The 27,497-nt window shown below is 40.5% G+C and overlaps 1 protein-coding gene across 1 annotated transcript in view; it reads right to left on the bottom strand.

The window, feature by feature from the left end:
- Positions 1-12,321: 12,321 nt before the first annotated feature.
- Positions 12,322-27,497, bottom strand: part of MOCOS (molybdenum cofactor sulfurase) — a gene marked incomplete at its 5' end in the record, with an annotated part of 61,777 nt that continues 46,601 nt past the window's right edge. The window contains 4 exons of the mRNA XM_079717380.1: positions 12,322-12,515; positions 15,808-15,912; positions 20,806-20,944; positions 24,601-24,706. Coding sequence (XP_079573506.1) covers positions 12,363-12,515; positions 15,808-15,912; positions 20,806-20,944; positions 24,601-24,706 — 503 coding nt within the window. The 3' untranslated portion in view covers positions 12,322-12,362. The remainder of the gene's footprint in view (positions 12,516-15,807; positions 15,913-20,805; positions 20,945-24,600; positions 24,707-27,497) is intronic.

The following is a 27,497-nucleotide window of genomic DNA, read 5'->3' as shown; positions in this document are numbered from 1 at the left end:
ATGGCCGTTGAGCCTGGCGTCCGGAGCCTGTGCTCCGCAATGGGAGAGGCCACAACAGTGAGAGGCCCACGTACAGCAAAAAAAAAAAAAAAAAAAAAAAAAAAAAAAAAATCTCCCAAAAAAGAAAAGCCCAGGATCAGATGGCTTCACTGGTGAAACATTTAAAGAAGAATTAAAGCCAATCCTTCTCAAACTATTCTCCAAAAATGAAGAAGAGGGAATGTTTCCCAACTCATTTTATGATGCCAGTATTACTCTTACCAAGCTAGACAAAGACACCACAAGAAAAGAAAACTACAGGCCTATATCCCTGATGAATATAGGTACAAAAATCCTCAACAAAATACCAGCAAAACAAATTAAAAGAATAATACACCATGACCAAGTGGGAGGAATCCCTTGGATGCAAGAATGGTTCAGCATATGAAAATCAATGAATGTGATACATTAACAGAATAAAGGATAAAAATCACATTATCATCTAAATAGATGCAGATAAAATATTTGACAAAACTCAACACCCTTTCATGATAAAAATTCTCAGCAAACTAGGAATAGAAGGAAAGTAACTCAACAAAATAAAGGCTACATATGAAAAGCCCACACCTAAAATCATGCTCAAAGGGGAAAAACTGAAAACTTTCCCTCTAAGTTCAGGAATAGGGCAAGGATGCCTATTCTTGCCACTTCTATTCAACATAGTACTGGAAGTAGAGTGTGATGAAAGAAATTAAAGAAAACATCAAAAGATGGAAAGACATTCCATGTTCATGGATTGGAAGACTTATTATTGTTAAGGTGTCCAACTATCCAAAGCAATCTACAGAGTCAATGCAAACCCTATCAAATCTCAATGGCATTTTTATAGAAATAGAAAAAAAAAACAATTCTACAATTCATATGGAATCATGAAACACTACAAATGCTAAAGCAATCCTGAGAAAGAAAAACAAATCTGGAGGCATGACACTTTCTGTTTCAAAATGTATTACAAAGCTATAGTATTTAAAACAATATGGCACTGGAATAAAGACAGACATATGGGCTGATGCAACAGAACAGAGAGCACAGAAATAAACCCACACATATGCAGTCAACTGGTCTTCAGCAAGGATGCCAATAATGCACAACGGGGAAAAGATAGTCTCTTCAACAAGTGATGCTGGGAAAATTGGACATCCAAATGCAAAAGAATAAAATCGGACCCTGATTTTACACCATACACAAAAATCAACTCAAAATGGATTAAAGACTTAAACATAACACCTGAAACTGTAAAACTCCTCAAAGAAAGCATAGGGGAAAAGCCTCATGACACTGGTCCGGCAATGATTTCATGGATATGAAATCAAAGCTGCAGGCAACAAAAGTAAAAGTAAATAAGTGAAACTACATCAAACTAAAAAACTTCTGAAAAGCAAAGGAAGCAATCAACAGAGTGAAAGGCAATCTACTGAATAGGAGAAAATAGTTGCAAACCATATATTTGATCATGGGTTAATCTCCAAAATATATAAGGAGTTCCTACTACTCAATAGCAAAACACACACACATGCATGCATGCACACACACACACACACACACGCACAAATAACCCAATTTTAAAAAATGGGCTTAGTGATTGAATAGACATTTCTCCAAAGAAGACATACAAATGGACAACAGGTATATGAAGAAATGCTCAATGTCACTAATCATCAGGAGAAAGTGAATTAAAACCACAGTGAGATATCATCTCACACCCACTATTATGAAAAGACAAAAGTCAGCAAGTGCTGGTGAGGATGTGGAGAAAATTGAACGCTTGCATGCTTGCTGGTAGGAATGCAAAATGGTGCAGCTGCTATGGAAAACAGTATGAAAACTCCTCAAAAACTTAAGAATAGAATTACCATATGATCCAGCAATCCCACTTCTAGGCATTTACCCAAAAGAATTGAAATCAGGACCTCGAAGAGATAGTAGCACTCCCATGTTCATTGCAGCACTATACGCAATAGTCAAAAGATGGAAACAACCTAAATGTCCATGGACAGATGAATGGATAAAAAAATGTGATACATACATGCAATGAAATACTATTCAGCCTTAATTTAAAAAGAAGGAATCCTGAGAAAGAAAAACATGTGACAACATGGATGAACCTTGAGGACCTTCATGCTAAATGAAATATAAGCAAGTCACAGGAAGACAAATACTATATGATTCCACTTATATGAGGATACCCCACTTATATGAGGTATCTAAAATCGTCAAATTCATAGAATCAGAGAGTATAATGGTGATTGCCAGGGGCTGGGGGAAGGAGGAAATAGGAGGTACTAATTAAAGGGCATAAAGTTTCAGTTAAACAGGATGAATACGCTCTAGAAACCTGCTGTACAACATTGTACCTATAGTCAACAATGATGTATGTACACTTAAAAATTTAAGAAGGTAGATCCCATGTTAACTGTTCTTACCACAATAAAATAAAATCTTTCTTAAAAATTCTATTCGTGAGTTTCATATAATACCACCTGCTACCAACATAGCAAATCTATTAGCCTAAGTGCAAGTCCCTGCTTTCATGAGCCTGCCTTTGGCTTAGTTTCAGGGACACATATGACATCTTAGTAGGCTGGGCACCTTCTCTTGATCAATGTTGTGCTCTTTGAGCAAGAGGAAGAGAACATAAGAGGAATAAAACATTCCCAATAGAGCCAAAGCCCCATATGCCCTCCCTGTTTCTAGTTCTCCACCCCCAAAATGTATAACTTATCATTTCATCCATTTCTTTATTCTTTTACTACATATTCCTTACGTATGTATCCCTAAAGCAATGCATGGTAGTGTTTTGCTTGATTTTTTTTACAATCTTACTGCACATGTTCTGAAACTTGCTTCTTTCTCTCAACATTGTGTTCTTATCCCTTCATTTTCACTATCACTTTTTTTCCATTCTCCTGTTAATGGACACTTAGGTCCTTTCCAACTCTGGCTATTAGAAATACTGTTATAAACACTCTATTCTGTTTTCACATACATAAGAATATGGAATGTGTATGGAGGACCAAGTTCTAAATGAGTTTTTTGCCTATGTGACCTGGAATGCAGGCTCATCTATCTCAGCCTAGAAGTCAAACCATAACATCAGAGACGAATATCCGGGAATATTTGACTGTATTTTTGACCCCTCTAGAATTTTCTCACCAAAGAACATCTGGACATTTTAAGTAAATCCCAAACGACAAATGCATGCATTGGAGTTTAGCATATTTTTGAAGCACTCCATATCATACCTGATGATTTACTGGTCTGTCTTTCCCCTCCTGGTGTTGTCTCTATGGTGAGATCTTTGAATGCACATTCTGCTTCTTTCATTTCTGTAGCCCTAGAACCTGTTCAGCACATTTTGAATGAAAAGCAAATGAATGGACACCTTTCAGTAAGAGGACGGAATCACTGGCTTTTCTGTCCCATAAGACTGAGGAGGGGATGAGGATGCATCTCAGTGGGAAGAATTCAGCACCACCTCCCTGCTCAAAGGAGTCACTCTAAAGCGTGTAGAAGAGAACCTCTCCCCTGGCTACAAGAACCATGAAGGAAACACATGATGTTGCCTATACTCAGGACATGTAAAAAACACAGTTTGACTTTCTGTGACTTTCTGAGATTTGGTGTTAGAATTAAGTTCAAGGGACGTGACATTGCCCTTGATTTTTATATTCTTCTAGAAGCACATAGGGCTGAAGTTCAGGAAGTGGGAACCAAGGAAGGGACACAGAATCATAAATGCCCACGAAATCTGAATATGAAACCACTCCACAGAGTCTACAAAATATACTTTTAGCTAAAATCACATATGGGAAATCTTGAAATTAGGCCAAAAAGACAATTTACATTTGAAATCAATCAATCAATTTTAAAAACAGGACTAGCTTTAATAAAGCCAGTCAGTCAACAGATTTTATTGAGCACCTATTATCTGCCAGCACTAGAAATACACTGGTGAGCCAGACAGGCACAGACCCTGTCCTCATGGAGCTCACAGTCTGATGGAGACAGATAGATGTGAAATCAACAATTATAAGTAATTAATAAAACACTTGTTCATTAAAATGTTTGAAATCATTCCCAAAATTATTGACTGAAAAAAAGTGACATGGGTATGGATAAGAACAAAATGAATCATCCTTTGTATCTGAAAATATGTTGATGACATAGGTGACCAAATTCTTGAAGAACATGCTTTCTTACTTGGCTCCAGTCATATTTGATGGAATGCAAATACTTGGAAAATGCTTTGGCATGCTGTCTGGGAAGAGTTTCCTCATGTATGGAACTGGCCTGAATGAGGGCCATCAGCTGAGTACGTTTTTCTCCCATCGCTTAGCTGATGAGGACAGACCCAGATACATAATACAGTATTGCTGGGTCTTCAAAGAAGCTGAATTTATAATAAATATTTTGAAATAATAAATCATCTAACCTCATTTTCCTCCCCTTTCACTCACCTCAGAAACTACTGAATCAGAGGCCACTTTTTACACTTAATCGTGCCACCAAATAAAAGTGCAAGCACAAAATTCCATCTCGACAACCTCAACAGAGGTATTCCTTGTCTTTAAAATCCCACATTATGCTGGGAAAAACACAAAGTCCTACCAATAAGGTAAGGAAACAGATTGACTCCTATTTCCAAGGACTCTGACTAGGTCAGGCAGGGAAGCCTGAGCCTGCTGTGTTAAACTATTGAGCAGTAGGTAAGACCAGCTTTAGGAAGCTGCTGTGGGCAGTGGTGGGCAGGGGTTTAGGGAAAAGAAGTGATTAGACAAATGAACAATCCAGGTGGAAGGTACTAAAGGTCTGGCCATTGACCTAGGGTTCACACGTGGACGCCATGCTTCAGAAGGACTTGGCAGGTTGGATGCAGAGGGTACATATTGTGGGTTGCTGCAGATGACAGGGCAAGACCCATGGCTGGAAATCACAGGAGGCAGATATAAGCTCAGTACAGGAAGGAACCTTTGAGCAACTCAATGGAATGGATAACTTCCTTAGAGAGTGAGCTTTCCATCACTGGACATATTCAACTGGAAGCTGCCGGAGGACTCATCGGAGACGGTATAGATGGGACCCCTCAACCTCCAAAGTTCCTTTTTTTTAAAAAATAATAACTATAGAGTATAACCTTTATTTTTTTAATTTTATTTTTTTATACAGCAGGTTCTTATTAGTTATCTATTTTATACATATTAGTGTATATATGTCAATCCTAATCTCCCAATTCATCCCACCACCACCACCCCCACTTTCCCCCCTTGGTGTCCATATGTTTGTTCTCTGCATCTGTGTCTCTATTTCTGCCCTGCAAACTGGTTCATCTGTACCATTTTTTGAGATTCCACATATATACATTAATACACTATATTTGTTTTTCTCTTTCTGACTTACTTCACTCTGTATGACAGTCTGTAGGTGCATCCACATCTCTACAAATGACCCAGTTTTGTTCCTTTTTATGGCTGAGTAATAGTCCATTGTATATATGTACCATACCTTCTTGATCCATTTGTCTGTTGATGGGCATTTAGGTTGCTTCCATGACCTGGCTATTGTAAATAGGGCTACAATAAACATTGTGGTGCATGTGTCTTTGTGAATTATGGTTTTCTCTGGGTATATGCCCAATAGTGGGGTTGCTGGGTCATATGGTAATTCTATTTTTAGTTTTTTAAGGAAACTCCTTACTGTTCTCCACAGTAGCTGTATCAATTTACACCACCAACAGTGCAGGAGGGTTCCCTTTTCTCCACACCTTCTCCAGCATTTGTTGTTTGTAGATTTTCTGATGATGCCCTTTCTAACCAGTGTGAGTTGATACCGGATTGTAGCTTTTTTTTTTTTTTTTTTTTTTTTGGCTGCGTCTGGCTTTCATTGTTGGGTCTTCATTTCTGCACTCAGTCTTTCTCTAGTTGCTGCGAGTGGGGGCTACTCTTCGTTGCAGTGCACAGGTTTCTCATTGCAGTGGCTTCTCTTGTTTCAGAGCTCGGGCTCTAGGTGCATGGGCTTCAGTACTTTTGGCACAGGGGCTCATGTGTTTGTGTTTTTTACGTTTTTTTCCCTGTAATTGATATGTAGTCTCATAGCATTGTGGTTGGAAAAGATGCTCGATATGATTTCAATTTTCTTCAATTTACCGAGGCTTGATTTGTTACCCAAGATGTGATCTATCCTGGAGAATGTTCCGTGCACACTTGAGAAGAAAGTGTAATCTGCTGTTTTTGGATGGAATGTCCTATAAATATCAATTAAATCTATCTGGTCTACTATGTCCTTTAAAGCTTGTGTTTCCTTATTAATTTTCTCTCTGGATGATCTGTCCATTGGTGTAAGTGAGGTGTTAAAGCCCCCCACTATTATTGTGTTACTGTCGATTTCCTCTTTTATAGCTGTTGGCATTTACCTTATGTATTGTGGTGCTCCTATGTTGGGTACATATATATTTATAATTGTTATATCTTCTTCTTGGATTGATCCCTTGATCATTATGTAGTGCCCTTCCTTGTCTCTTGTAACATTCTTTATTTTAAAGTCTATTTTATCTGATATGGGTATTGTTACTCCAGCTTTCTTTTGATTTCCATTTGCATGGAATATCTTTTTCCATCCCCTCACTTTCAGTCTGTATGTGTCCCTAGGTCTGAAGTGAGTCTCTTGTAGACAGCATATATATAGGTCTTCATTTTGTATCCATTCAGTGAGACTTGTCTTTTGGTTGAGGCATTTAATCTATTCACATTTAAGGTAATTATCGATATGTATGTTCCTATTTCCATTTTAATTGTTTTGGGTTTGTTTTTGTAGGCCCTTTTCTTCTCTTGTGTTTCCCACTTAGAGAAGTTCCTTTAGCATTTATTGTAGAGCTGGTTTGGTGGTGCTGAGTTCTCTTAGCTTTTGCTTGTCTGTAAAGCTTTTGGTTTCTCCATCAAATCTGAATGAGATCCTTGCTGGGTAGAGTAATCTTGGTTGTAAATTCTTCCCTTTCATCACTTTAAGTATATCATGCCACTTCCTTCTGGCTTGCAGAGTTTCTGCTGAGAAATCAGCTGTTAACCTTATGGGAGTTCTCTTGTATGTTATTTGTCATTTTTCCCTTGCTGCTTTCAATAATTTTTCTTTGTCTTTAATCTTTGCCAATTTGATTACTATGTGTCTTGGTGTGTTTCTCCTTGGGTTTATCCTGTATGGGACTCTTTGCACTTCCTGGACTTGGGTGGCTATTTCCTTTCCCATGTTAGGGAATTTTTTGACTATAATCTCTTCAAATATTTTTTGGGGTCCTTTCTCTCTCTCCTCTCCTTCTGGGACCCTTATAATGCGAATGTTATTGCATTTAATGTTGTCCCAGAGGTCTCTTAGGCTGTCTCATTTCTTTTCATTCTTTTTTCTTTATTCTGTCCTGCAGCAGTGAAGTTTGCCATTCTGTCTTCCAGGTCTCTTATCCATTCTTCTGCCTCAGTTATTCTGCTATTGATTCCTTGTAGTGTATTTTTCATTTCAGTTATTGTATTATTCATCTCTGTTTGTTCTTTAATTCTTCTAGATCTTTGTTAATCATTTCTTGCATCTTCTCGATCTTTGCTTCCAGTCTTTTTCCGAGGTCTTGTACCATCTTTATTATCATTATTCTGAATTCTTTTCCTGGAAGGTTGCCTACCTCCACTTCATTTAATTGTTTTTCTGGGGTTTTATCTTGTTCCTTCATCTGGTACATAGTTCTCTGCCTTTTCATTTTGTCTATCTGTGAATGTGGTTTTCATTCCATAGGATGCAGGATTGTAGTTCTTCTTGCTTCTGCTGTCTGCCCTCTGGTGGATGGGGCTATCTAAGAGGCTTGTGCAAGTTTCCTGATGGGAGAGACTGGTGGTGGGTAGAGCTGAATGTTGCTTGGGTGGGCAGAGCTCAGTAAAACTTTAATCTGCTTGTCTGCTGATGGGTGGGGCTGAGTTCCCTCCCTGTTGGTTGTTTGGCTTGAGGCAACCCAGCACTGGAGCCTACCCAGGCTCTTTGGTGGGGCTAGTGGCAGACTCCAGGAGGGCTCATGCCAAGGAGTACTTCCCAGAACTTCTGCTGCCAGTGTCCTTGTCCTCACGGTGAGCCACAGCCACCCCCTGCCTCTGCAGGAGACCCTCCAACACTAGCAGGTAGGTCTGGTTCAGTATCCTATGGGGTCACTTCTCCTTCCCCCTGGGGCCTGATGTGCACACTACATTGCGTGTGCCCTCCAAGAGTGGTGTCCGTTTCCCCAGTCCTGACGAAGTCCAATCAAATCCTGCTAGCCTTCAAAGTCTGATTCTCTGGGAATTCCTCTTCCTATTGCCAGACCACCAGTTTGGGAAGCCTGGTGTGTGGCTCAGAACCTTCACTCCAGTGGGTGGACTTCTATAGTATAATTGTTCTCCAATTTGTGAGTCACCCACCCAGCAGTTATGGGATTTGATTTTATTATGATTGTGCCCCTCCTACCATCTCATTGTGGCTTCTTCTTTGTCTTTGAATGTAGGGTAGCTCTTTTAGTGAGTTCCAGTGTCTTCCTGTCAATGACTGTTCAGCAGTTAGTTGTGATTCCAGTGCTCTTGCAAGAGGGAGTGAGTGCACGTCCTTCTACTCCGCCATCTTGAAAAAAATCTCCGAGTCCAAAGTTCCTCTCTTGACTAGGATTTGGAGGCTCTGAGTGGATGAACCAACACTGTCTGATGGGCTTGTGGAAGGGAGCACAATTGCTTATATAACACCGAGTCACTGAGTGTAACTTCAAGCTTGCTAGCAATCCTCAGTGCAGCAACTCAAAGGGGGAGAGGAATGATGGGCAGGAGTAGGAAGTAGGAGGAAGGGGGTTGCTGGCCCGTGCCTTGATCGACATATCCTGGTCGAACATCTCCTAAGGAATGTGGACACAAGCCACACTAGGCCCTGAGCATAAACCCAGCTCCTCTGTGTACATGAGGGAAGGGAGGCACATTCTCATTCCCTCAAGATCCCTGGACACAGACTACCTTCCTCAGTGCAAGAAGACAGCCTAAAGTGTCTTTCTAAAGGCAAAGTAGGGCATGGTAAAATGGCAAAATAGAGGAAGTTAAATATTCCCAGTGAGATTCACTAAAAATCTCATCTAATTAAAAACGATCATACTTCTAACACATGTGGGAGCCTTGCTGGGTGTGGATGCAGCACTTGTGCTAAATTTGCCTCCTGGAAAGCACAGAAGCCTCAGAACTGCCCTCCTGAGTGGGGCTGTGCACACAAGGAGAGTGTGGAGTTAGAGGAAGAAGGAAGCTAGTGAAGGCACTCTCTAGCTTCAAGAGGAAAAGAACTCTCTGTGTTCAAAAGACCAAGTTCTACTGAACACGTTGTTGATCTTAATGAGGGCAGAGATAGTTGAACACACAAAACCCAAAGTTAGTAGAAGGAAAGAAATCATAAAGATCAGAGCAGAAATAAATGAAATAGAGACAAAAACAATAGAAAATATCAATGAAACTAAACTGGATCTTTGAAAAAATGAACAAAATTGATAAACCTTTAGCCAGACCCATCAAGGAAAAAACCTGAGAGGACCCAAAGAAATAAAATTGGAAAAGAAAAAGAGAAGTTACAACCAACACCAATGAAATACAAATCATCAGAGATTACTACAACTCTACACCAATAAGACGAAAAACCTAGAAGGAATGGATGAATTCCTATGGGTCTTTGTTGCTGCATGCAGGCTTTCTCTAGTTGCAGTGAGTGGGGGCTACTCTTCATTGTGGTGCACGGGCTTCTCATTGCAGTGGCTTCTCTTGTTGTGGAGCACGGGCTCTAGGCATGCAGGCTTCAGTAATTGTGGTTCATGGGCTCTAGAGCACAGGCTCAGTAGTTGTGGCGCATGGGCTTAGTTGCTCCGCAGCATGTGGGATCTTCCTGGACCAGGGCTTGAACCCATGTCCCCTGCATTGGCAGGCGGATTCTTAACCACTGTGCCACCAGGGAAGTCCCTATATGGGCAATTTATATATGTATGTATGTATGTATGTATATGTATATATGTGTGTGTGTGTGTGTGTGTATATATATATATATATATACACATATATATATATATTGGCCACAGTACGTGGCATGCAGGATACAGGATATTAGCTCCTTGACCAGGGATCAAACCCATGCCCCCTGCAGTGGAAGCACGGAGTCTTAACCATTGGACCACAGGGAAGTCCCTGGGCAATTAATCTATGACAGAGGAGGCAAGATATACAATGGGGAGAAGGCAACCTCTTCAATAAATGGTGTTGGGAAAACTGGATAGTTACATGCAAAAGAATCAAAATGGACTACTCTTTCACATCATGTACAAAGATAAATTCAAAATGGATTAAAGACTTAAATGTAAGACTGAAACCATAAAACTTCTAGAAGAAAACATAGGCAGTAGTCTCTTTGACATCACTCTTAGTAATATTTTTTGGATATGTCTCCTCAGGGCAAGGGAAGCAAAAGCAAAAATAAACAAATGGGACTATGTCAAACTAAAAAGCTTTTGCATAACAAAAGAAACTATCAACAACAAATAGGACACCTACTGAATGGGAGAGGATATTTGCAAATGATGTATCCAGTAAGAGGTTAATATCAAAAGTATACAAAGAATTCATACAATGAAACATAAACAAACAAACAAAAGCCCTTGATTAAAAAATGGGCAGAGCGCCTGAATAGACAGTTTTCCAAAGAAGACATAGATGGCCAACAGGCACATGAAAAGATGCTCCGTCCCTATCAGTGGAATTGGTGCCCTTATAAAGGAGACCCCAGAGAGCTCCCTCACCCCTTCTACTAGGTGAGGACACAGGAAGAAGGAGCTGGCTGTGAACAAGGAAGAGGGGCCTGACCAGACACTGAATCTGCAAGCACCTTGACCTTGGACTCCCAGTCTCCAGAACTGTGAGAAATAAATACCTGTTGTTTATAAGCCAAAAAAAGAAAAAAGAGAAAGAAAAGGAAAAGAAAGAAAGAAAAGATGCTCAACATCACTAATCATCAGGGAAATGCAAATCAAAACCACAATGAGATATCACCTCATACCTGTCAGAATGGCTATCATCAAAAAGGCAAACAAATTACAAGTGCTGATGAAGATGTGGAGAAAAGGCAACCCTTGTGCACTATTAATGGGAATGTAAATTGGTGCAACCACAATGGAAAACAATATAGAGGTTCCTCAAAAAATTATAAATAGAACTACCATATGATCCAGCAATTCTACTCCTGAGTTTTTATCTAAAGAAAATGAAAACACTAATTCAAAAAGATATTTGCATCCCAATGTTCATTGCAGCATATTTACAATAGCCAAGATATAGAAGCAACCTAAGTTGAATGGATAAAGAGATATGGTACATATATACAATGGAATATTACTCAGACATAAAAAAGAATGAAATCTTGCCATTTTTGACAACATGGATGGACTTAGGATATTATGGTAATTGTGAAGTAAATCGGACAGAGAAAGACAAATACTGTATGATTTTACTTATATGTGGAATCTGAAAAACAAAACAAATGAGCAAACATAACTAAACAGAAACAGAGTCATAGATGCAGAGAAGAAACAGGTAGTTGTCAGAAGCGGGGGGTGGGGGTGGGAGGAGGAGAGAAACAGGTGAGGGAAATTAAGAGGTACAAACTTTCAGTTGCAAAATAAATGAGTCAAGGTTATGAAATGTACAGTGTGGGGAATATAGTCAATAATTATATAATATCTTTGTATGATGACATATCATATCTAGACTTATCCTGATGATCATTTTGAAAGGTATAGAAATATTGAATCACTATGTTGTGTACCGGGGACTAACATAATGTTCTAGGTCAATTATACTTCAGAACAAACAAACAAACTCATAGAAAAAGAGATCAGATTTGTGGTTACCAGAGGGGGGAGGTGGGTGGGGGATTGGACGAAGGAAGTCAAAAGGTACAAACTTCCAGTTATTAGATAAATAAGTAGCAGGGATGTAATGTACAGCATGATAAATACAATGAACACTGCTGTATGTTATGTATGAAATTTAGGAGAGTAAATCCTAAGAGTTCCCTTCACAAGGAAAAATTACATATTGTTTTCTATTTCTTTAATTTTATATCTATCTGAGATGATTCACTAAACATACTAGGGTAATCATTTCATGATGTATATAAGTCAAATCATTATGCTGTACACCTTAAACTTACACAGTGCTGTATGTCAATTATATCTCAAAAAACCTGGAAGAAAAAAAAAAAGAATGGAGATAGTTGTAAAAGAGAAATTTTAATATATGCTGAAAAAAACTTTAGGAGATAACTTCCTGATGTTTCTCAGAAGCAGGTAAATCGTAGTGTTCTATGTTTTCTTTCAACACAGGGAGCACCTGAGATCCTACAGACAGGTAACATGGAGAAGATAAATCCAAAGAGGTATGCATCAGATACAGCCCGAAGTTCACCTGTGAACAAAACAGTAACAACAGAAGTTAGATTATTTTAGCAGTTAAAATAATTTTGTAAATAATAATGTTCCACTAAAATTAAGTCAGATCTTTAAAAACATGTACTGGGACTTGATATGTCCTATCTGTCATTTAGTAGAAGGTAGTAAGAAACAAGGAGAATCCTAATATCCTAGACCACACAGATTCTCGTTTTAAAGTATTCTTTCCCAATTGTCAGCCTATACCTCTTTATTGCTGGACCTATTATTTTCTCCTTCCTGTGTACCCTGAGTTTCCCGCAGGAGGGCTTCTTCCTTCTCTGGGCCTCTGACCACTGTCAGGCCGATTTCTGCTCTGTTCCCTGGTGTAAAAACCATTTTGTGAAAATAAGGGCAAAACTCAGCATTTTCTATAAGAATTAGTGACGTAAATTAAGTTCTCCAAATTCTCCAGAATAAGGATGGGAGGTCGAAAATGAAGAGTTGTGTAAGTCTACTCAAGGTTTGCCATCATCAGAGAGAGAAAAATAAATATCATATATTAACACATATATGTGGAATCTAGAAAAATGTTATAGACCAGGGGTCCCCAACCCCTGGGCCGCGGACCAGTAGCAGTCTGCGGTCTGTTAGGAACAGGGCCACACAGCAGGAGGTGAGCAGCGGGTGAGCGAGCAAAGCTTCATCTGCTGCTCCCCATCGCTCCCCATCGCCCCCGCTCACATCACTGCCTGAACCATCCCGGCATCTCCCATCCCCGTCCATGGAAAAACTGTCTTCCATGAAACCGGTCCCTGGTGCCAAAAAGGTTGGGGACTGCTGGTATAAATTATCTTATTCGCAAAGCAGAGAGAGAGACATAGACGTAGAAAACAAATGTATGGATACCAAGGGTGTAAGGGGGTGGGGTGGGAGGAATTGGGAGATTGGGATTGATACATATATACTATTAATACTACGTATAAAATAGAGAGCTAATGAGGACATACGGTGTAGCACAGGGAACTCTACTTAATGCACTGTGGTGACCTAAATGCGAAGGAAATCCAAAAAAGAGGGGACATATGTATATGTATAGCTGATTCATTTTGCTGTACAGTAGAATCTAACACAATATTGTAAAGCAACTATACTCCAATAAAAATTAATTTTTTAAAAAACCCTACAAACAGTGAGAGCTGGAGAGGGCATGGAGAAAGGGAACCCTCCTATGCTGTTGGTGAGAATGGAAATTGATAATAGCCACTGTGGAGAACAGTATAGAGGTTCCTTAAACAACTAAAAATAGAGCTACCAGTATGATCCAGCGGTCCCACTCTTGGGCGTATATCCAGAGAAAGCCATGATTCGAAAGGACATATGCACCCTAAGGTTCATTGCAGCCCTATTTGCAATAGCCAAGACATGGAAGCAACCAAAATGTCCATCAACACATGAATGGATAAAGGAGATGTGGTCCATATAGACAATGGAGTATTACTCAGCCATAAAAAGGAATGAGATAACACCATCTGCAGCAACACTGACAGACCTAGAGATATCATACTAACTGAACTAAGTCAGACAGGGAAAGACAAACATCATAGGATATCACTTATAGATGGAATCTAAAAATTGATACAAATGAACTACTTGACCAGACAGAAACAGACTCGCAGACTTAGAATAGAAACTTATGGTTGGGAGGGGAAGCGGGGGAGGGAGGGGTAAATTAGGAGGTTGGGATTAACATATACACACTAATATATATATAAAACAGATCATCAACAAGGACCTGCTCTACAGCACAGGGAACTCTACTTGTTACTCTGTAATAACCTAAATGGGGAAAGAATCAGAAAAAGAATAGATATATGGATATGTATAACTGAATCAAGTTGTTGTCCACCTCAAACAAACACAACATTGTAAGTCAACTCTACACCAATATAAAATAAAAGTTAAATTTAAAAAAAAACAAAAAACAAACAAAAAAAAAACGTTTGCTATCAATGCAAGTGAGCCAGAAACAACACTTTGGAGTATGTGATGTGCTCCCAGATCTGTGATGACATCAGTTGGCCACCACCACGTTCCAGGCCCCAAGCTAGGGACTGGGGATAAATTAATTCCTTAATATTTGTGTACATATAGGTGAAGAGTACACAGGAACTCTCTACTATCTTTGCAATTTTTCTGTAAATCTAAAATTATTCCAAATTTAAAAAATAAAAAGATTTGTGCACAAGAATTATTGTGATGCGGAGAAATACCACTTCCATGTACCATAGTATTGTGCCCACACATCCTCTCTCCTGGCAACCTGCATGGGGCAGGATCCAGGTCCCCATGCCCCCAGTTGGCACGACCTGCCACAGCTAAGCAAACAGACTTGTTGGTATAATACTCAAGCGCAACAGCTCTGCAGACCATACCTGTCCATATCCGTAAGGAGAGTTTTGTCAATCAAATAATGTGAAACAAAACTCTGGTTTTGGAGAAACACAGGAAACAATGCAGAACATTTTACCATGAGTTAACTTGCCAGTTTATTACTGGGAAGAGATGAAATGCTTGCATTATTTCTGTTAATTTTCAAGAATTGTTCTGGGCAGCCTGATTGCTTATTTGGCTTCCTGGAATTCTTTGCAAACCAAAAGTCCTGACAGAAAGTGCAAGCCCAGAAATAAATGGATGTTCCTAATGAATCAATCTCTTAGAAGTTCAGCTTTTATAATCTGGGATCCACAACAACACTTAGTCATTTTAGCCCTCAAGAAGATGACTTACAAACTTAGTATAGTGAAATTTATTTTCTATGCAGCTACCCTATTCACCATAAGGCATTTTCATTCTTCATGAGATTTCTGTGGTGAAGAAAATAATGATTGAGACAATAGAATTACTTTACTTATTTACTATTTCTCTCTTTTTTTTTCCTTGGCCGCACCGTACAGCATGTGGTATCTTAGCTCGCAGACCAGGGGTGGAACACGTGCCCCCTGCAGTGCAAGCACAGAGTCTTAAGCACTGGACTACCAGGAAAGTCCCCCCCCCTTTTTTTAAAAACTATTTCTTATCTATACTCCATATCTCTTCAACAAGATTTGAAAGCATCAAAAATACATGTCATAAAAATAGTGAGGAAATGAATGGAAAGGAAAAATAAGACAGTGTTGTGGATAAGGTCTGCACCTTGATGGTAGCCCATCAGCCTTACAAGGTTCTCCCACTTCTAAAAATTACTCAGCACTATTAAGGATTAGTTCTGGTGTAGACAATGCATCAGGAACTTAAAATGGGCTGTCATTTTTAGCAATCATGCTTACCTTTCTCTCTCGCCTCTCAGAAAGCTTTTGGAAAACATTTCGGTTTCTCTGCCCAGTTTGCTGATCGATGCAAATCATCTGGCATCTGTGACAAGGTCCCAAAACCTGGGAGGTGAGAAGAGAAAAGACAGCGTTGCCATGAAAGTGACGAGACTGTCACACTCTGCAGGGAGGAATCTGGGTCCGGGAAGAATCGTTGTAAACAGCCAATTTCAGAGTCACAGAGAAATACTCAAACTGCAAGGAGCCAGGAAGTGCCACCTCTTCCCAATGCCCGCTAAGGAAACACCCACATTCGTTTATCAGCTTAAAGGCTACAGCACCAGGGCTTTGAAGAAAACAAAGAGTGGTTGTGACTCACAGGTTGTTATCAGGGAATGTTGGGCTCCCTCCAGGGAAGAAAAGAACTGATTGGAGGGCATACTGGGAGAAGATGAACAGCCACACACCCTGCGCTGCTTTCTTTGCCACAGATCGCTCGAGACTGCGAGACTGAAGCAAGTAGCTCACGCAATCACACGTGCCCCTGTGAAACACACTCGCTGAGAGCTGAGAGCTGTTGACTTTCTTTCTCTTTTTTAATTACTCCACAATACATAACGGACATTGTTCAGTGTCCGTTCACAGACAGCTACCTCATCCCCGGATTTTGCAGTTTTCACCATGGCCTGGCATTCCCATGGGTTGATGCGCTTAGCTCTTCTCCTTTGAAGCCATGTGCATAATTTCTAATGCTTTGCTGTAATCAATAATTTTGCAATAAAGGTCTTAATTCATATAACTCTCTTTCCTGTTTGAATTTTTCTTTAGGCTAAATCTCCCAAAAGGAGATTATAAAGTCAACAGGTATAAACATTTTATGACTTGATGATATCCAGTGAAAAACTGCTTTCCAAAAGATATGTGTTAGATCTTTCCGCATTGCAACTGCTTCAGCACTGAGTATTATCACCAACAAACATCTCTTAACCATTTACTTAAAAAAAATGTTTAATTGAAGTATAGTTGATTTACAATGTCTCAGGTACACAGCAAAGTGATCTGAAAAAAGAATATAAATTATATAAATATATATAAAATATTTATATTTATATAATATATATTTATATAAATATAATATTTATATTTATGTTATATAATATTTATATATAATATAATAAGAATATAAATATACAATATAAATATATTCTTTTTTCAGATTCTTTTCCATTATAGATTATTGCAAGATATTGAGTATAGTTCCCTATGCTATACTGTAAGTCCTTGTTGTTTATTTTATATATATTAGCATGTATCTGTTAATCCCAGATTCCTAATTTAGCATTTACTCCTTGAAAGGCACAGTATTAACTATAGCTTATACTTTTTAATGCCTGCACAAGACAACATTGTATGGATGTAGTGTACTTTATTTAATCAACTTCCCTTTTATGGAGACACAGATGTAGAAAACAAACATATAGATACCAAGGGGGAAGAGGGGTGGGTGGGAGGAATTGGGAGTTTGGGATTGACATATATACATTATTGATACTATGTATAAACTAGATAACTAATGAGAACATACTATACAGCACAGAGAACTCTACTTAACGCACTGTGGTGACCTAAATGGGAAGGAAATCCAAAAAAGAGGGGATATATGTGTATGTATAGCTGATTCATTTTGCTGTACAGTAGAAACTAACATAATATTGTAAAGCAACTATTCTTCAATAAAAATTAATTTTTAAAAACTTCCCTTTTGGGCTTCCCTGGTGGCGCAGTGGTTGGGAGTCCGCCTGCCGATGCAGGGGACACGGGTTCGTGCCCCAGTCCAGGAAGATCCCACGTGCCGCGGAGCGGCTGGGCCCGTGGGCCATGGCCGCTGGGCCTGCACGTCTGCAGCCTATGCTCCACAACCGGAGAGGCCACAACAGTGAGAGGCCCGCGTACCGCAAAAAAAAAAACAAAAAAAACCCTTCCCTTTTATGGATACTTAGGATGTTCTCCAATTTTTCATATTTATAAAGTATTGCAATGAGTAATTTTGTAATATATCTTTGCATATTTTTAAGAGTATTTTTTATGGGATAGATTTCTATGAGTGAAATTATTGGGTCAAAGGGCATGCATATTTTAACTTTCATTAATTGATGTTTATTAAGTATCATGACCTAAAGAAAGCAAAGCATCTCAGACAGGTTTTTTTAGAGTCCTTCTTGTATTCATGTACCCAGGTACCTTACAACTTACTTGTTACAAGGTAAGTTTCTGACAGTGATCCTAGTCTAGTTGTAGTGCTTTCAATTTTCCTTCTTTTCTTCCTTTATTTCTCCCTCTGTCTCCCTCTACTCTGTACCAGGCAGGATGTGTAAGAGCAGGTGCTTTTTTTTTTTTTTTTTTTTGGCAGTACGCGGGCCTCTCACTGTTGTGGCCTCTCTCATTGCGGAGCACAGGCTCCGGACGCGCAGGCTCAGTGGCCATGGCTCACGGGCTCAGCCGCTCCATGGCATGTGGGATCTTCCCGGACCGGGGCATGAACCCGTGTCCCCCGCATCGGCAGGCAGACTCTCAACCACTGTGCCACCAGGGAAGCCCTTTTCTTTTCTTTTTTAACATCTTTATTGGAGTATAATTGCTTTACAATGTTGTGTTAGTTTCTGCTTTATAACAAAGTGAATCAGTTATACATATACATATGTTCCCATATCTCTTCCCTCTTGCGTCTCCCTCCCTATCCCACCCCTCTAGGTGCTCACAAAGCACCGCGCTGATCTCCCTGTGCTATGCGGCTGCTTCCCACTAGCTATCTATTTTACGTTTGGTAGTGTATATATGTCCATGCCACTCTCTCACTTTGTCACAGCTTATCCTTCCCCCTCCCCGTGTCCTCAAGTCCATTCTCTAGTAGGTCTGTGTCTTTATTCCCATCTTACCCCTAGGTTCTTCATGACCTTTTTTTTTTTTCTTAGATTCCATATATATGTGTTAGCATACAGTATTTGTTTTTCTCTTTCTGACTTACTTCACTCTGTATGACAGACTCTAGGTCCATCCACCTCACTACAAATAACTCAATTTCGTTTCTTTTTATGGCTGAGTAATATTCCATTGTACATATGTGCCACATCTTCTTTATCCATTCATCTGTTGATGGACACTTAGGTTGCTTCCATGTCCTGGCTATTGTAAATAGAGCTGCAGTGAACATTGTGGTACATGACTCTTTTTGAACAACCCAATCCAAAAATGGGCAGAAGACCTAAATAGACATTTCCCCAAATAAGATATACAGATTGTCAACAAACACACGAAAGAATGCTCAACATCATTAATCGTTAGAGAAATGCAAATCAAAAGTACAATGAGATATCATCTCACACTGGTCAGAATGGCCATCATCAAAAAATCTAGAAACAGTAAATGCTGGAGAGGGTGTGGAGAAAAGGGAACCCTCTTGCACTGTTGGTGGGAATGTAAATTGATACAGCCACTATGGAGAACAGTATGGAGGTTCCTTAAAAAACTAAAAATAGAATTACCATACGACCCAGCAATCCCATTACTGGGCATACACCCTGAGAGCAGGTGCTTTTATAGCATGGCAGGGACACAGCAACAGAAAATGAAGAAGAGTCAGCCGGGATGGAGGAAGGAGTGGAATGACAGAAGGCTGGTGCCAGAGAGGTCTGTGGAAGAGAAGAAAGATAATTCTTTCAAGGGGGAGCAGCTTCCAGGATAAGAGGAAGTTTAGAGAGTTAAATGGATAACAAAGATCTTTCCGAAATCTTTTTCTTCTATTGGTGCCACGCAGTTTACCCCTACCCCAAACCCCAGACCTCTGAAATCCTTCATTAAGGGTTAAATCATTGTTTACTGCTTTCCTGGAAGTTAGAGTGATGTTCCATTTGAGTGCAGTAGCCCTATTACAATCAGTTTATACAACTGGCTAATTACTGTTATTAAGATAATTTCATTCCCCACTGAAGAACTGGGGACATTCTGTGCAGATGACCCATCCTTCTGTCCCCAGCTATTCCATAGCTTTCCTGCCCATTCATTCCATCAGCAGTTTGGAGCACTTACTCTGGGTAAGGACTGTCCTAGACCCCAGAGGAACAGCAGGGACTAAACAGACTTGGTCCCCAACCTCGTATGCTCTGAAGAAATAAGGAGACACTGTGCAGAGTGTGACCTTGTGGTGGGTCAGGAACAGCCTTTCCAAGGAGGTAACATCTGAGCTGAGACCCTGTAGGAGCTGGAGGAAAAGTGCTCCAGGTGGAATGGACAGCAGGGCTAAGGTGCTAAGGCAGGAAGCTTGGCTTGTTTAGGGAATGGAGAGAAGGTCTGCAGGACAGGCAGACGGGGAGGGGTGATGAGCTCAGAGAGATGGGAAAGGCCGGGGGGTCAGGTCTCGGGGGCCTTATCCACCCTAAGGAGGAATGTAGATGTTAGCTGAAGACTTCAGGTTTGGAGAGCCCAAAGCGTGGGGAGGGAGGGCATCCTGGAGGCTTTGCCTCTAACTGCAAGCTGCTCCTCAGTTGCCAATGAGGCCAGAAGCGAGAGAGCATGGGGAGAAGGTACAGCCACCACGGGCACTGAAGGACCATGAGGCATCTGGGTCCTCCTCCACAAGCTCCAGACAGCGAGAAAATCCAGCAAGTTTCAGGAGGAGGACGTTCTCATAGACACAAGCATTCCAAGAAACAGAGTTGAAGCCTAGACACGGCGACAAAGTCTGTACCTTCATCACCTGTACGTTCTCTCTTCCCCACGTGAAACTGCTGCCCTCCTCGGAGGAAGGAGGGATGGATCATTCCAAGGGGCACCCCAGGATGCAGATGTTACATACCCTTCTGCTGAGATTTTGTGGGTAAGAGTCAACGCCTGGTGAGGGAGGGGGGCACGTGATGGGGCATGAGATTCCCTGCTACCTGCTACCATCCCAGCCTGGGACTGAGGTCAATCCCCATTGGCAACCCTTGAGGAAGGATAATAGAACTTCTGGGAACTTACCTGGAAATGCAAGGAACCAACTGAAACTTCATCCCATTTCTCTTCTTCAAAAGCCCTTGTTCCATTGGTAATAATATTGGCACGGAAACGTGAGATGAGATTGTTCACTGGGAATAATTCTTCCTTTCCATTCTCATCACTGTTTAAGACATACCAAAAAGAGAAAAGGTGGGGAAGGGTGGATAACTGCACTATTGTAATAATTCAACATTTCTACCACTCGATGCCTGAGTTCATCAATTGTACTCTGGCCTGAGCCTTCGATGATCAGAACAAGCTTTTATCATGAGCGCAAGGCCAAGAGACACACATCTGTTGGACAGATCTCCATGATCTCCCTGGAATATGGTCCCATCTCCATGGAGAAGCCCACAAGAGGCAGTGCAATGGGTGAGTAGATATTTGCTGAAGAGATGAAAAACTTTGGAAACCAAGTGAACTGGGATCGAGTGAATAAACTTATGAGAAAATACCAATTCTACAGACTCAGGACAAGGCATTTAAAGACTGTCAACAGGCTTAATTATCAAGGACCGAAAACATATCAAGAGCTCATACTCTTTTTGGATATTAGAACATCCTAAAGCAACATAGAGTATACATGGGAGGTTTTAATATTTATTCCTATAGAGAACCGATTGGTGGTTGCCAGGGGTGGGGGGAAGGGTGGGCAAAATGGGTGAAAGGGGTCAAAAGATACAAACTTCCAGTTATAAAATAAACAAATCATGGGGATGTAATGTATAGCATGGCAACTATAGTTAATAATACTATATTGTCTAAAAAACGACTGTATTACATATTTAAAAGGTGCTAAGACAATAAATCTTAAGTACTCATAACAAGAAAAAAATTTTGCGGGACTTCCCTGGTGGTGCAGTGGTTAAGAATCCACCTGCCAGCACGGGGGACGCGGGTTCAGTCCCTGGTCCGGGAAGATCCCACATACCGTGAAGCAACTAAGCCCATGTGCCACAACTACTGAGCCTGCACTCTAGAGCCCGCGAGTCACAACCTCTAAGCCCATGTGCCACAACTACTGAAGCACGCGTGACTAGAGCCCATGCTCCACAACAAAGACAAGCCACTGCAATGAGAAGCCTGAGCACCATAACAGAGTAGCCCCCGCTCTCTGGAACTAGAGAAAGCCTGCGCATAGCAATGAAGACCCAACACAGGCAAAAATAAATAAATAAATAAATTTATAAAAAATGAAAAAGATATAAACAATCTTTAAAAAAAAATTTCCAGCTATGTGTGATGACAGATGTTTACTAGACTTACTGTGATCATTTCTCAGTATATACAAATATAGAATCATGTTGTACACCTGAAACTAATATAATGTTGCATGTCAATTGTATCTCGATTAAAAATTTTATTTCCGGGCTTCCCTGGTGGCGCAGTGGTTGAGAGTCGGCCTGCCGATGCAGGGGACACGGGTTTGTGCCCCGGTCCAGGAGGATCCCACATGCCGCGGAGCGGCTGGGCCCGTGAGCCAGCGCGTCCGGAGCCTGTGCTCTGCAACGGGAGAGGCCACAACAGTGAGAGGCCCACGTACCTCAAAAAAAAATTTATTTCCTAGCTTCCATCCCGTTTGCAGTTTTAACTAAGCATATGCTATTTTTGTAATTCTTGTTTAAAATTTTTGTTTATTAGCACAAGTTACCATAAAACAGCTCCCTGCACCTCCATGCACCCCCTCCCCTAAGGTAAAAAAGCATCTGAAAACTTCAACAGAGGAACACACTGTATGATCCCATTAAATTGAGTTTAAGAAAAGGTGAAACTATCTAGGGTGAAAGAAGGCATAACAGTGGCAACCTTCAGTGGGGTTGACTAAGAAGGGACATGAGGAAGGGGTCTATGGTTCTAGAAATGTTCTCTACTTGATCTGGATGGTGGTTACATGGGTATATACATGTGTAAACATTCACTAAACTATGTACTTATGATTTTTGCACTTTGTTGTACTTTAATGAAAATTTTTGAAGTTTGAAGGGAGGGAAATCCTTGAGCATGACTGGAATTTGCCCTGGAGACAGAACTGAAAGACGCTGGGGGGGAGTAAGGGGTCCCATGTCTGTATCTCAAAGCCCCTGGCATGTGAAAAGCCAGGGACCAGGATACCCAAGTCCAACTTTACCACTATGTGCAACACCCACAATCGATGAGGACTGCAGGGCCCTTGTGGGAAATGAGAGGGTTAGCACCTTCCAGTCCTAAAATCCTTTGATTCTGGATTTACCGTCCAGGTTACAAACAACAACAACAACAAAAAAAAAAAAACCCAAAAAACAAACAAAAAACAAACAAACAAAAAAAACCCCAACTCCCTTTGTGCTTTGTAATAGGGAAAGTTTTATATCCAAAAGCTACCATGGCCCGCATGGAGACAAAATCATCCATCAAATTTGAAAACAGAACCAGGGACGCTCACTATGTACTACCCACGGGCTGTTTCTCTTACCTTTGACCACCTGGCCTTCCTACCTCCTGCTTGTCAGCCCTGCACTAAACTAGGACTGCAGGAACCAGGGCTGCAGCAAGCCTGTCCCCACCTCCTCTCTTTCCACACCAAGAATCCCAGAAAACTGCAGACCTGCTCCATCCAGGGCCCAGGGTACCTGAGGAAGGGGGGTCACTCAGTACCAGGAAAACTCAGTGAACGCCCAGGGACCAGGCATCACACTTCAGCTCCTAAAGATGGCAGCCTGGACCTCGGCAAGGGAACACTGTTGTGTGTTTTTGCCAATGACTATAAACAGGAATTACTACAAACAGTCCATTTTTGTAGTTTTTATTAAACTATATGTGTACATGTTTGTTCATGTGCACACATGTGCCCAGGACCACAGGGCATGTGAGCGTCACAGGAGCCCCGGCTCATGGTGTTGACAGGTGTGGACCATGAATGATATGCCGGTCCCAACTCTTACGTAAGAGCTGGGTGATTTTTCTTTTTTGCCCCAATTGTCTGATTACCTTGGGACTTCAATTTCCTCTGAAGGACAATGAGGGGGCTTGAATCAACCAAGACCCTTTCTAGAGCTGACCTTTCCAGGACCCTTGGGAGATCCCTGGGAGTGAGCAGGCAAGGGTGCTAGTTCTGTCTGATGATACAAACAAATAGTATCTACAATTACAACTTTAAAAGCTTTCATAATCACTCTTCTTTTCACTCAAAATGACTGTGGAAGTAATGCAAGGCTCCTAGGGACCAGAGGACAGTGGGAGAGTGGGCAACAAAAGTGGGTCCAGGGGGCTTCCCTGGTGGTGCAGTGGTTGAGAGTCCGCCTGCCGATGCAGGGGGCACAGGTTCGTACCCCGGTCCTGGAAGATCCCACATACTGCGGAGCGGCTGGGCCCATGAGCCATGGCCGCTGAACCTGCACGTCCAGAGCCTGTGCTCCACAACGGGAGAGGCCACAACAGTGAGAGGCCCGTGTACCGCAAAAAAAAAAAAAAAAAAGTGGGTCCAATTGCTGGCAATTACATTCAACTAAATGTTTAAGAATTGAAATGATTAAAAATGAGGGTTGGGATTCTCCACTAAGCATCTTGAGGGCATCAAGAAGGACATTGGAAGATAAAAGAGAACCCTCTAAAAGATAAAGGGAAACTGGCCTAAAAACTTTTGTGACTTCTCTGGGCCTCAGTTTCTCAATCAAGGGTCTGGACTCATGATTCTCAGATCTTTTCTCCCCAGGGAGGTGACCAGCTCACTCCCAGGGGCAAGTAGTTACACCTGTCTGCTATTCCCAAGGTAAATAGCAAATAGTACAGGGATCTTACCTGGTGCTTAATTGTCGCTGAAGTTCCAAAACACTGGATCTGTTTATCAGCAGATACTGTGCCTCATTCACCAGAGAGAGGGTGGCTGTTGTACAAGCAGATTGATCTAAAAGTGATGGAGTATTTAAAAGAAGAGTTGCTGGAGAGGGAAACAACCTAAGTGTCCACTGATGGATAAATGGTTAAGGAAATGTGATATACATACACAGTGGAATATTATTCAGCCATAAAAAAATGAAATATCACCATTTAACAACAACATGGATGGACCTTGAGGGTATTATGCTAAGTGAAAAGTCAGATGGAGAAAGACATATACTGTATAATCTCACTTAGATACGAAATCTAAAACAAAACAAAACAAGCTCATAGATCCAGAGAACAGATTGGTGGTTGCCAGAGGCGGGGTGGGGGTGGGGGGGTTGGCAAAATAGGTGAAGGTCAAAAGGTATGAACTTCCACTTATAAAATATATAAGTCCTGGGGATGTAACGTCTAGTGTGGTGACTACAGTTAATAATACTGTATTGCATATTTGAAAGTTCTCATCATAAGAAAAAATTTTGTAACTGTGTGATGATGGATATTAACTGGATTATCGTGATGATCATTTTGCAATATATACAAATGTCAAATTATTATGTTGTATGCCTGAAACTAATATAATGTTGTATGTCAATTATACCTAAATTTAAAAATTAAGATAAAATAAATTAGAAAAGAAGAGTGCTTTCTTGGAATGCAAATGAATCATGCTTCCATTGACTTGCATTTTTTTAATTTAATTTTTATCTTGTAGAGTGTAGTTGATTTACAATGTTGTGTTAGTTTCAGGTGTAAGCAAAGTGATTCAGCTATACATATACATATATTCATTCTTTTTCAGATTCTTTTCCCATATAGGTTATTACAGAATATTGAGTAGAATTCCTGGCCTGGTTAGTACTTGGATGGAAGACTTGCATTTTTAAACATTAGGGACTGTTTCTAAAGGAAAGAAAATGGTGCCCTGGAAATAAAAAATGTTCTAAGCATGGCTCAAACTTCTCAAAAACAGAAAGAACATAAGCTCCTAGAATATTCTGTTGATAATCTGGAAAAAAATAATAAAATTCTGAAGTTAAATTGTTCCAGCAAAGGAAACTTGGAGGCAACACTTAGAGGAGGAGAGATGGGGCTGCAGGGCGGAGGTGGGGAAGTGGTGGGGCGTGGTGGGGGTAGGGCCCTTCCCCAAGCAAGAAGGGCCTTGATGAGGGTCACAGGCTTAGTGAGAGCTTCTGAATCTGGTCAGTGAATCTAGTCAGGGAGAAGCTGGGTTCTGCCCTTGGGCAAGTGTGTAATATTGACTCTAGAAATAAATAATACAAGTTTTAAAGCTACTGAAAAGAAAAAAAAAAAAAAAAAGAGTGGAGGAAAATATCAAGGGCCTCCAGAACTACTCCAGCCCATCACCCAGCTTCCAGCTCCCACTTTTTGGGCATGCCATAGCTGTCTTTATACAAGATGTTGATAATAAAGCCTGGCCGGGCCAAAACCTAGTGAGCTGTCTCTGACCTAGGCCTGTGGACCCCAGAGTACCTGAGAATGGACACTTCCAAGAGAATCGCTTACAGATTCTCTACTTCCATGTCTTCTTTGCTAAAATGGCTCTGTCAGAGCAGTGAGGTGCAATCCCAGGCCCCTCCACAAAAGGCCCTTCTCACCCTTCACAGGGCAAAGGCCGCACCTCTCCTATGGCGCATTGCCCCTGGGGGCTAAAAATCTCCAGGGTGGAAAACAAAAGACCAGTTCAAAACCCTGGGGTCTGTGCTGAGAAAATAAAAGTCTCTCAAGCTTGGGTGACTGATCCTCCTGTAGGTCAGATGGGCTCCAATTCTTTGCTAACCACAAAACTGCCGGAACTAATTAAGTTGTCAAGTGACAGATGATTAAAGTCATCTTGATGTTAGATCCCTGTGCCTCAGAAGAAAGGTTTGAGTGACAGCCCAGCTGTTTATTGACTTAAATAAGATTCTTCAGAAGAGAACCAGTGCTGAACACCAGCTATTCTGATCATAGGTGACAGTCATTCATGGACATGGGAATTAATCACAGGTGGCCAGCCATCTCATTAAGAGATTCATTTTCCACTATTTTTTTCTCTTTATGTTTAATAATTATTTTTCAAAATTTATAGTATACTTTTGTTGCTTTGATCAACTGTGTACTATTAAAAACTATGATAAGAACTCAACCTAGGAAAAATTTCCTAACACTGAGACTCTACAATCACAGGAAACCTTAAGAAATTTTATACATTTCAATTTATATATAATTTTAGTTTCAGATAAATATGATAGGGTGATCAAGGAAAGATTTTCAAGCATAAAATATATAACACTAAGATAAAATTCCTTCAAGGAAGTGGAATGGAAATACAAGTTGAAGAAAGAAAATGAAAGAAAAAATTTCTGTACATTAAAAAACAGTTTGTGGGGTGGGATGGGGAGGGTGGGAGGGAGGGAGACGCAGGAGGGAAGGGATGTGGGAACAGATGTATATGTATGACTGATTCACTTTGTTATAAAGCAGAAACTAATAAAAGAATATATATTGTTATTTAAAAATAAATGTAAAACTATCTAAATAACATATGATCCTCAGAATAATAAAAAGTACCAATATATAAAATAGAAAAAAAAAAGTTTGTTTATACACATATTTTTAAATTAATACTCATAAGACTCAAATCACTATGGTATTGAGACTCCACTGGCTTATATTTAAAAGGGCAATGTACAAGTTTTAATTTTAAATGACTACAGGCGTACATTGTTTTATTGCATTTCACTTTATCATGCCTCGCAAGTACCTCACAGGTATTAAGTTTTTTACAAATTGAATGTTTGTGGCAACCC

This window comes from Hyperoodon ampullatus, assembly GCF_949752795.1.
Source record: "Hyperoodon ampullatus genome assembly, chromosome: 13".
NCBI lineage: Eukaryota > Metazoa > Chordata > Mammalia > Artiodactyla > Ziphiidae > Hyperoodon > Hyperoodon ampullatus.
This window is presented reverse-complemented; position numbering and strand designations above follow the sequence as displayed.